The 12158-nt window shown below is 41.1% G+C and overlaps 1 protein-coding gene across 1 annotated transcript in view; it reads left to right on the top strand.

Moving 5' to 3' along the window:
- Positions 1 to 12158, top strand: part of AHRR (aryl hydrocarbon receptor repressor) — a 128995-nt gene that overhangs the window by 100419 nt on the left and 16418 nt on the right. The window contains exons 4-7 of the mRNA XM_073332501.2: positions 992 to 1081; positions 1774 to 1903; positions 5537 to 5670; positions 9617 to 9816. Of these exons, the coding sequence (XP_073188602.1) occupies positions 992 to 1081; positions 1774 to 1903; positions 5537 to 5670; positions 9617 to 9816 (554 nt within the window). The remainder of the gene's footprint in view (positions 1 to 991; positions 1082 to 1773; positions 1904 to 5536; positions 5671 to 9616; positions 9817 to 12158) is intronic.

Here is a 12158-nt window from a genome sequence, read left to right as displayed (position 1 = left end):
TTTATTTATATAATTATGCCAACATATGTATTTTGTTAAAGTTCTTGAAAAATTGGTTACACTTTAGAATACGACTGCAGTTATATAGTAGTTGTACTACTGTGAAAGTGTTACCCACAATAGTTAATTTTCTGGTTAGAGGATTTTGTATTAGGTACATGTATCAAAAATATATATTCAGAAAAGTTAGTGGAATATAGTAAGTTTGAAATTAAATGGGTGACAAGTAATTTGCTCATGTCATTAACCTTCCAGTTATATGAATTAGTAGTAATTCCAAGTATCATAAAGGTTAACCACATTGTTATTACATTTTAATTAGTCTCTCTATTAAGTGTAACCAAAAAAGGTAAGTTTAAAAAAAGGAGAGAGAACACATTCCAGGTCATTATCCACAATGTCATTCCAAGAAGGAGAATGCTCTTGCATATTTTTGGCAATACAGATGTAATGTTCAAAACTTCTGAGCTATTTAAATGCCTAATTATATTTGAAACTATTATAGCCTCATGTTGATATGCAGGAATTTAATTCTGAGTTATGAAAATCAATCCCCATATATCAAGATGACAAGATACACCCATGTGTTATTTTTCTTTAGCATTTGATAAATAATATTTGATTAGCCCATCATTGTATAGGGGCAGAGTCTGCTCCTCTTGCACTGAGCAGCAACTTTACATCAGAGTCCTATAGATATCGATGGAACTACTCATTGTAAAGACAGAAGAAACTAGTCCATATGATGTAGCAGACAAATCAGTGGGGTACAGATGCTGCTTGTTAACCTCATGGTCAGAGTAAAGCTAAATAAAATTAATAAATGTCTGTTTTAAGCAACACTTTAGTTTCCATCTTTCTGCTATTCCATAATTGAACATTAGGAAAGAAAAGCTTAGAAAATATGTTAATAAATGTCATACCAGTTTTACTTCTTGTGTTTTGTCTTTTGTTGACTTTTTTATTCTTTATTTTATCTCCCTTCTCCCAGTCACTGAATGGCTTTGCCTTGGTGGTGAGTTCAGATGGAATGATATTTTATGCATCATCAACTATTGTGGACTATCTAGGCTTTCATCAGGTAAATGTATATTAAAAGTATTTAGAATGCTTAATGTTGTACAATTTGTAATGGCTTCCTTGCTGTACTTTCTTTTGATACACTCTCTAAAATCATGTACGGTACACTGTTTTGACATGTCCCTTTACAATTGACTAGATATAAAGTATAAATGGACTAAAGGTATATTTATGAGGCAATTTCAGATTAGGATATGGGACTGTAATTTTCCTATTTTTTTATTTTTATTTTTTTTTAGAATTCAGGTGAATGTGTATTCTATGTAACATCCCAGAAGACATTTTGAGCTATTCTGTTATTGTGAATCTTTGGTAAACAAAGACATGAACTGTTACAAATATAGAATATACCCCTAACACTCATCATTGTAATTTATCCCTTCAATTTAACATTCAGAACAAGCATTATTTTAATAAATGCAAAAATTACCTTAATGCAACATTGATGGATATTTTGCACGTGCACAAAAGTCAGGAAATTAAGAATTAAGGCTTAAAAGATCCTCACTACAATACTGTAGTTTAAAATAAAAAGTAAACGTGAGAGTCAGGAAATTCAGAAATAATATTCCTCAAGCAATCTTAGCTCTGACCCAATATCCCCACCAACCATCCACCTAATGGGGATATAGAGATAATAGCCCCTAGCCAATGAACTTACATCCTAAACATTGTTTATTGGAATTATTTCAGACTGATGTAATGCACCAAAATATATACGATTACATTCATGTGGATGATCGCCAAGATTTCTGTAAACAACTGCACTGGGCCATGAATCCTCCACAACTGGTATCTGGACAACAACTGCAGACAGAAACAGGTAGGTTTGTGTAATATTCATTAGAGATATAGGAATTGTCATAGTGAATCCAGATCAGTGGTCCATCTAGTCCAGCAGCCTGACTTTGATAGTGACTAGTGCCAGATCCCTCAAACCAAGGTGCAGAAACCCTCAGAGTGGACAATTGCAACACGATGAGCCCATGGGGGATCTTTCTTCCTAACTCTTGACAGTTAGAAAATGGTTTATGCCTTGAAGTGTGAGAGTTTACATTACTTTTTTTTTCCTATCGAATGTAGCTGTAGATCTTCTCATCATCCATAAAAATGGTTAATCCTACTAAGCTCTTGTCTTTAAATAACATATCAATATTTCTCTCAATCACAAAAATACAGTATACAGAAGGTTTCTGAACACTATTGCTACAGCAGTTAATAATTTGCACTTCTATGGTATTAAACCTTTCATTAAAAGATTTTAAAGGACTTTATAAATGGGCACCCCTGGAAAGTGGGTAAGTATTTGTGCTGTCATCCCATTTGCTTTCTCACACTAAACTACCTGGATAAAAGACCTCTAAAGAACAAGTAGGTGCTGTAGTCCATTTTCCTTGATTCAGTACTGTCCCGGCATGGTGTTAGGGCACCCTCTGCTGTTTAGAGGTGCTTTCTATCAGATGAGGCATAAAACAGAAATCATGACTACTTCTAGTCATTAAAGTTCCCTTTCTCTAAGAATACAAGAGGGATGTGAACTCGAGCAACTGAGCCATGATCCTTCTTTGGTGACTACATTCTGTCACTCTAAATTCCCCTTGCAATTTTATCTGGAGAAATTATTATTCATTTCTATACAAAATTTCTGTGTAGTGTTGCTGTGCAGTTTAGGGCTGCTGAATAATTACCACATTTCACATCACAGGTGTCTGTATTGTAGAGGTAAAGTGATCCCCCAGCATAGTCTAAATATCAGTTTAAGTTTAAACACTACATTGTGGGATTCTTTGGAATAAAAGTATCCATTACTACTACTGTTAATAATTTGCACTTCTATGGTATTAAGCCTTTAATTAAAAGATTTTAAAGGACTTTATAAATGGGCACCCCGGAAGGTAGGTAAGTATTTTTATTCCCATTTTATAGACAGACAAACTAAGGTATGTAGAGGTTGTGACTTGTCTAAGGTAGTAATAGTGGTAATAATAATATCCCCAGTAAAACTTCAATATAGAGTTGAGGTTGAAACTTTATTGCCCTTTTAAATACAACATCTTTTAACAATAATATTTGATTAATGAGAAATGCGAGAAAACAGAAAATGTTCAGTTAAGGTTTCAACTCTAGCCTTAGCTCAGACATGCCACACCTGCTCACGTTCCAGCTACAGACCAGAGAACCTTCTCAGCACATGAACATGAAGTCTGCCAAGTTTTTTTATTTATTTTATTTATGTTTGTCCAGCTAAAAAGTAAGAACAGTTTCTGACAAGTGAAAAAATGCTCTTTGTTACCCAAGGCCTAAAACTTTCAGAGGAATTGAATACCCAGAACTCCAGTTTAAGTCAATAGTAATGGTGAATTCTTTGAAAAATCTGGTGCCTCAAATTGGGCACATAAAAATTGGAGGCACCCAAAACTAGTGATCATTTCTGAAAATGTTGGCCCCACTTTCTCTGTTCTCCTTTCTAGACAATGGGGGTGATACTGTAACTACCTCACAGGGTTACTAACTGGAAATAACCCATTTTGTCCAGTTCCTGGAGTCTGTCATAATTTGGGTAAAATGTATGAAGTCCTTCAGACCTTTCACAAACTTAAAGTACACCAGACCCATGGTAAAATGTATATACATCACTGAAGGCTAACGGAGCATTAATAGGTTTTTCAGATGGGTAGGAAGAAACTTGCAAGCAGCACCATGCAGCAGGAGTCCATGGCTGGCTTTTAAACTCAGAAAATTTATACAAGTCTTTTAACTTCAAAAGCAGTCCCCATGAAGCTTATGGTTTCCACAGGAGTTCTTGCAGTCTTTGGAGAACTTTGTAAAATATGGTCCCTTCTTTATAGAAGAAATAAATACCTCTCAATGAAACAAAATGCACTAGGCCAGGGGCGGGCAAACTTTTTGGCCGCCACATCGGGTTTCCAAAATTGTATGGAGGGCCGGTTAGGGGACTCTGTGTTTCCCCAAACAGCCAGGCATGGCCCAGCCCCCGCCTCCTATCCGACAACCCCGCTTCTCACCCCTGATGGCTCCCCCAGGACTCCTGCCCCATCCAACCCCCCCGTCCCCTGACGGCCCCCCCAGGACTCCTACCCCATCCACCACCCCCTGTCCCCTGACCACCCCCGGACCTGCTCACACGTGCCTGCCCCCCGCCGCCCCATCCAACCCCCCTCTCATTCCTGACTTGCCCCCTGGGACTCCTGCCCCTTCCAACCACCCCTTCTCCCTCTCCCCTGACCATCCCTGGACCCCCCACCCCTGCCTGCCCCCTGCCGCCCCATCCAACCCCCCTCTCATTCCTGACTTGCCCCCTGGGACCCCTGCCCCATCCAACCACCCCTTCTCCCTGTCCCCTGACCACCCCCAGACCCCCCACCCCTGCCTGCCCCCTGTCACCCCATCCAACACCCCTTCTCCTTCCTGACTGCTCCTCTGGGACCCCTGCCCTATCCAACCCCCGTGTTCCCTGCCCTCTGACCACCCCAACCCTTATCCACACCCCCGCCCCCTGACCACCCTCACAACTCCCCTGCCCTCTATCCAACCCCCCCTGCTCCCTGCCCCCTTACTGCGCTGTCTGGAGCACCGGTGGCTGGCAGCGCTACAGCCGTGCCTCCCAGAGCACTGGGTCAGGCCGCGGCTCTGCAACTGCACTGCCTGGCTGCCCAGAGCGTTGCGCTGGCGGCTCAGTGCGCTGAGGCTGCGGGGGAGGGGGAACAGCAGGGGAGGGGCCAGGAGCTCAGGGGCCAGGCAGGAGGGTCCCACAGGCTGTATGTGGCCCACAGGCTGTAGTTTGCCGACCTCTGCACTAGGCATTTAACAAACTGTAAAAACAGTATGCAGACATTAACTAAATTTGAACAATATATTTTGGAAATTAGCAGTGATGAACACTCTGAAATTTTGTTCTGGGTATGTACAGTAGAGAATTGCAGTAAGTCTCAGAGTTCACACTTCTAGAGAAGTACTCATGTTTCTTTTGAGAAATGCATACTGCAAAAACTATGCACTGGTGCTCATAACTGGTACATGCTTTACAAAAGAACTCAGGAGGCATCAGCTAACCTTTGGCTGACTGATGCCTGTCAGCAGTGCCAATAAGCATTTTCTCCTAATGTTCTTCCTTTTTTGTCTCTTTTCTTTGAAAAGTGTAGCAAACCAAAAGGAAAAACCTTTTCTATGTTACTGTAAGATTAATTTTGCTAAGTTAAAAATCACAAAAAGTCACAAAATACGAAAGTTTATGTTCCCCCAGGCAAATTAACTTAAGCTTATTGCACAGCTGTTGTTTTGTGATGTACTCCTAGCAGATATTAATATTCATGACTGAATATTCACTACAAAATATTCTTTTTAGGAATTTCTTTAACTGTGTGTTCAAATATGTACACAGAATTTTCATTTTGAGTTCATATAATCTGACATATGTCACCCACATTGTTTGTAGGAGAAGAATACATTCTCAGTAAGATGTTTAAGGCACAAGAGTGTGACAGCATGCCAACAGATTATTCTTCCTTTTTAACTCGTTGTTTCATCTGTCGAGTCCGCTGCCTGTTGGACAGTACTTCCGGTTTCCTTGTAAGTCTAATTTTGTGAAACAAGCTGTGGCTGAGTAGCACAAATTTAAATGACCTCTTAAAGATATTTGAACATGATTGTATGAATTGCATGCACTGATATGGAAATACAATTTTAGGATGTCTTCTATTTTTGACAGTTTTTTAATTAGTTGAATGTTTTTATTTATGATTTTGCATCATTGGAACTGTCCCAAATGACAATCTCTATTAGTTAAGACACAGGTAGCACTGCTGTGGTTAAGGATCTATCGGTACTAATGTTACAACACTCCTATTTTGGGACACTGTAAACACTCAGTTATAAAGTATGAAATTTTTGTCATTGTTCCAGCATGCAGCTGACTAGAACTTTATATAAGAAAAGAACACAAGTAAGTATTGGACATTCTTAAGATACTTGAGCTGTAATTCTTTGGGAAACCCAGAGTATATTTCCATACATACTAGTACTTGAAAAATACTTTTCTATATTTATATTCAGTTTAAAAGTCCTGACCTCATACGTTCTCTCTTCCTCCATCCCACAAACATAAACATCATGACCGATGTCTCCACCTAGCAAAAATTAAAGAGGCAAAAAGTGACCATTTTGCTCAGTGTTTTTGTACACCAGCCTAGAACCCTCTATTTTCCCCTTTCATCTCCCAAACAAAGGGGAAGCTAAGATGAAAGATGAGGATTAAAATGATCAGCTAAGAAGAACTCTGTGGAGAAAAGGCTGTGGTTCAAGATTTCCCTGAGCACTGCTGAGCTCAAAGTTTCAGGCAAGGTGGGCAGAGTTTTGCAGATCCCCCTTACAAAAGGTCCCTTGGTCTGAACCATAACAGGAAAATCCCCCCCAGGAAATGCATCACAAAAATTGATAGGATTTGAGGGTTCCACAGTAATTTCTCCTTCTCCTACAACAAACTCAGCCTCACCAGAACCTTCATTTTCCTGCCACTGACTGACACTTTTCCCGTCACTTTTCTATCAATTTGTAAAGGGTGTCTGTGAAACTCTTCTCCTGCTCTCACCATTCCCTCCATTTACAGGCAAACACTCTCCTTCTCCTCTAAGTCTTCCTCCTGGGTTACAGCACCCCTCACACCAAATGTATTTTTTCATGGCAGTCTGAATCTTCAGTTGTGTTCCCTAGTGTTGACTCATGAGATTCCTGTCTGGCTTACTTGAAACAGGCCCTGCATTCTCTTCTCCGCTTTCTGTTCTACATCCAAGCATGCTGTTCCCTCCAGATACTCCCTTCCTGACCCAGAAGGCTCTTCGCTCACCTTCAGCTCCTCCCTTCATTCCACACACACTTATATCTATTCTCTAAAGTTACCTATGGCTTTGCTTCTGGAGAGGAGGACTGCCAAACACAAGGGATTTCCCTGCTCAGGACACTGATCCACAGCAGAGTTTGAGTCCCCATCTTATTATGTAATTCCCAGCACCTTCTCCCCAATATGGAAGCAAATGTTTGTCCTTAACCCGGTGGTGCTCTGTGCTAATGCACAAAAGCATGTTTTAACTCATTAGAAAGACAGGCTCTTTGCTAATTATAAGGTGAATGTTTCCATCTAACCTTCCCCACCAAATACACCTTCCCTGTAGAAAACTCTTCCTTAGGTTCCTTACATGGCATTTAAGATAATCAGACACTCACCTTTTGTAGGCAAGAGCAATGTGGCTCAGTTTATCACAGTCCTTGAACCACAAGGTCTCTGATCTAGAGTCAGCTGTTAAGAAGTGAATAAAGTCTAAGGGCTTGAGTGTTGACACTGAAGGAGAAGGAGACCTTCTCTCTTTATGCAGGTTTCAGAGTGGTAGCCGTGTTAGTCTGTATCACCAAAAAAAAAAAACCAAAAAAAAAAAAACCCGAGGAGTACTTGTGGCACCTTAGAGACTAACAAATTTATTTGGGCATAAGCTTTCATGGGCTAAAAAGTGGGTTTCAGCCCACAAAAGCTTATGCCCAAATAAATTTGTTAGTCTCTAAGGTGCCACAAGTACTCCTCGTTTTTTTTTCCTCTTTCTGCACTATCCTGGCAGCTGCTGAAGTAAGCTATAGGCTTCCTATAATCCTCCCTACTCCAAGCTACAAACTCAGCTCTAAAACACAATCCAGAACATACACAGTTGTGAGGACTGGTAGAGTTTTCATGATGTCATTTTAGGTGTTGCCGGAAGCATTGTTTCATTTGTTGTACGCTAAACAAAGAACTTTGTGTGTGGGGGGGGACATTTATTAAGTCTATATACAAGATAAAAAAAGAAAAAACAAGTGATAATATTTAAAATTCAAAGGATCAACTTTTAGATTGTATAGTCTTTGGGACAGAGACTGTCATCTGTTATACATTTGTACAATGCCTGGTACAATGGAGTCAACCTGGCTGTGGCCTTGAGATGGTATCACAATATAAATGTTAACAACAATAATAATCCCTCTCCCTCTCTAATTGTGCATAGAGCCTTTTAAAGGGAAAACCCATTTTTAAAAGTCTCAGATAACTTTGTTGAAGATAAGAGAAAGTCAGTTGTAGGTGATAACTTCCAGAGTCTTTTATTAAAGTCCAATCCTGTTTCTTCTTAAGTTAAAACAAGACACACAAAAAAACAGGGAGAGAAAAATAGCAAGAGATAGGAAAATATTCTGTCTTGGATGCTTGCAGTTCACTTGCTGCTAGGCCATGGGCATAGTATATGACCCAGTTAGCTACTTCTGGGTCCAGGCATTACTCCTGTAGCTCTGGAAAACATTTGGCTGGAGTGCTTGTATTTTCCTTTGGTAGGCAAACTTCTACTGAGATCAGGCTGCTGTTAGCTGTGAGCAACTTGGCAGGCTAAGCATTGCAAGGTTAGATTTGTCCTGTTGGCTGAGCTCTTACAGTCAGAAGATAAAAAGAGAGATGGAGAAGTGGGAGAAGTGAGGGAGTGGAAGTCGATGCACCAGGAAAGAGATAATACTAAGAAAGCTCAGGTTCCCATCTCAGGAGTTTCTCAGGCACCTTGGAGGCAATCATGTCATGTGCTCCCTCCGGGCTGTGGTGGTTGCACTGTCAAGCCATTACCCGTAGCTGGCAGAGCAATGAGGTGAATGCCTCCCTGAACCTTTGCACTGGTTCCTGACCATGTCAGCAGAGGGAAAGGGGTGGAACTGCAGTATGTTCCAGTCTGTTGAAGAAGCCCTGAGATACAGTGGTCTGTCCCTCCAGACTCTTTCTTCTCAAGTCTCAGCAGCAGTGTTGATCTTTGCTTAGCACCCTGCTCTAGGACAGAACTGTGCAGAAGGCACTAGTCCCAGACTGAAACTCCAAACCTCCCCCCATCCCTGACATCTGATTGTGGGTACAGTGGAGGGTAAAGGTCTTCAGACAGGGACTGAAGGTTCCCTTCCTGCCCCATACAAAGTATCCTGACATTTTGAGCCTACCTTCCCTCCCATCTGCATGGTTCCTCTGCATTTTGCCCCAGCCATGTACCTCCCAGAGAATACACACAATTATTTCACAAGGGGATGGGGGAGAAAGGAAGAAAACTCAGGAATCTTCATCCTGGAGAGATCAGAGCATGGAAGAAAAAACCCAGTTCCAGCTCCAGACTGAGGCATACAGGAAACTGTTACTTATGCCTCATAAGCTGCTAGACTTGGCTAATGGAACATGATACAGAACTTCTACTCCAGCAACAGGAGGGGGAAAGGCTAGTTAAAAAGTCTCCATTCTAATCAGTATTATCTCCCCTTTCCATGTTTCAGAAGTTGATTTGGACAGCCACACATTAAACATAATAAAGATAATGAAATACATACTAAGGGTTTATCTGTATGTGTTAGAACAGATAGAACGTGAATATATTCAATATTATTTGAACATTATGGTCTATAGATCATATTACCATTTAAGTGTTTTATACATTGAATGCTTATGATGATTTTATTCTGTTTCTTTACATAACAGACAATGCAGTTTCAAGGTAAACTGAAGTTTCTCTTGGGACAAAAGAAGAAGTCCTCTTCAGGAACAATATTACCCCCTCAGTTGTCCTTATTCTGCATAGTGGCACCACTTCTGCTCCCTTCTATGACAGAGCTGAAGATGAAAAGTCTGCTTGTGAAAGCGAAACACAAAGCTGATGATGCAGCCACAATGGATACAAAGTATTTTCAAATGAACCTTTTAGTATTTATCATTACTTACTGTGGATTTATATTTATTAAACATGTAAAAAGCATAACTTATTCTAAATATCCCTCTGTTTAAAAACTCTCAATCTTAATAACGATATCTAGCTTCTTTCAATATTTTTGTTCTTTCCTTGCTATTGTTCAAAAGATATCAACATAATAAATAGTTGTGTTAGATGTAAAAGTGGCAAATAAAAATATATCCATTCATTTGGAGGGAGTTCTCAACTTGCCACAGTGTGTAGCATGGCTACTGTTTAAAGAATGACCCCATGGGCAAACCTTAGTAGCAAACCGAGGAAGGGGGAACATTTGGATGCTAAATGTGCCTGTATGTGTATCTGGATGCATGTGAGGGAGAGGCAGACCTGATCTACACTTTAAAATGGAACACACTTGTCAACAATTGTGCTAGCTGACCTGGGGCGGAACATGATGCAGCAGTCAGTGTAGCCCGGGACAAAGTATGTCTGGTATTTGCTCCTTGGTAAATTTCCTGCCTCTTTTGTGATTAAATCTCAGATTTAATGTTTAGATTAAAACAACGAGGAGTCTGGTGGCGCCTTAAAGACTAACCGATTTACTTGGGCATAAGCTTTCGTGGGTAAAAAACCCACTTCTTCAGATGCATGGAGTGAAAATTACAGATACAGGCTTAAATATATATTGGCACATGAAGAGAAGAGAGTTACCTTACAAAAATGTTTAGATTGTGCTCTGTAACTTGCACTGAATAGTACCATATACCATGAGTTCCAGTGATGACAGACGACTTGTGGAATATGGTACTGTTCAGTGTGCGCACGACTATCAGAATCTGGCCGTTAGCATTGTTTTTGTGTGTGCTGTGTGTGTACTATATACCGATATGTTATATTTCTGGCAAGTTAACCACTTGATGTCATTTTGACAAGGCAGTGGAATTGTTGAAAAGTTGAAGGTGATAATGGAATATGAAATAGTTGACCTCTAGGTCAACATTTGGAATATAGTCCAGGTCAGTGGTGATCAGAAGTCACTACAACTTGCCAGCTTTTCAGTGGGCTACGTGAAATGAGTTGGTGATCTCGGGCCAGTTCCTATTAGAGAACTGATTATAGCACAAGCATTATTGGCAGTCTCAGCAAAGGCAAGGATGTAATAGGAATGCAGAATGAACTATCCTTTCACCTCTAGGGTCCCTCCAGTCCCGGGTTGAGGCACATTGGCATGGCAGTGTGGGGGCGCTTACACAGCCAATGTCCCTGTCCTACCTTTTCTGTTAATAAAGAAAGAATGGTAGGGTTTGTCTTCATGCACAGTTAACGTGGGAGATTGGGACCTAGGTTAGCCTGGCTTCGGTCTGAGAACTCCTACAGCGAAGCACTACCCATATTACTGTGTCGTTATTCTTCTTCCACTCATGTTGTGAGTTTGGGACATAGTCCATGGTTCTTTGTGATGTGTTTCTCAAATGCAGCTGCTGTGGCTGCACGTGGCCACTGGGGGCTTTTCTTGTGGCCACAGCCTCCTAGATGGTGATTGGGAGGGAGGAAGCAGCGGCTCCTTCCCTGAGGCCTCCAGCAGTGGTTGGGCCCTTTCCCCCCTCTGAAGACACAAAAGCTGGAGGAACAGACAACCAGTGTGAGTTCCCTACCTTCCTGGGGTTGGTGGGGTCAGGCTTCAGCCCTGGGGTAGTGGGTGGCAGGTTCCAGCCATGGGGCTTCAGGCTCCGTCTCCTGCACGTAGGGCTTCAGGCTCCGTTCCCTGGCTGTGCGGTGGCAGGCTCTGGCCCCGAGCTCACCACACCCCCCATCACTCCTGACCCTTGCTGTCTCGCCCAGTGTCCCATTGCCCCTGGCTCCCACTGCCTCCATCCCCACCTAGGGTTTAATTTGTCCCTGGTCTTTCTGGGGCTGAGTAAGTCTGCTGTGAAAAGTGATATTTGTATGTGTGTTAATATCACTTTTCACAGCAGACTTACTAGCTACCAAGTCTTAAAGCAACCAAAAAAGCAAAAGAAACAACGAGAAAAAAGACAAGAATGTTCAAAGCACCTTATTTGTGTTTCTAATCTGTTTAGGTACAGTAAAGAATAGAGACAACTGTACATATTTTTTATTATAGAGTCTGCAAAAAATTCAACATAAAAATAATGATTTGTGCATGTGTATGTGCATATTTATATGTTTTTCCTAAAGTTAAGTAAGTATTTTAGGAAAAATTGTCAGAGCAGCCACCAGCAAGAGTTGGTCGCCACACTCTGAAGCCATGTAATAATTTGTTTGAGAACCCCATCTAGGATTCTTTCCCAATCAGTTGTGTCAGCTTTGGGA

This window comes from Lepidochelys kempii, chromosome 2 (genome assembly GCF_965140285.1).
Source record: "Lepidochelys kempii isolate rLepKem1 chromosome 2, rLepKem1.hap1, whole genome shotgun sequence".
In the NCBI taxonomy this organism is placed as follows: domain Eukaryota; kingdom Metazoa; phylum Chordata; order Testudines; family Cheloniidae; genus Lepidochelys; species Lepidochelys kempii.
Note: the sequence above shows the minus strand (reverse complement) of the source record. Positions and strands in the feature narration are given on the sequence as shown.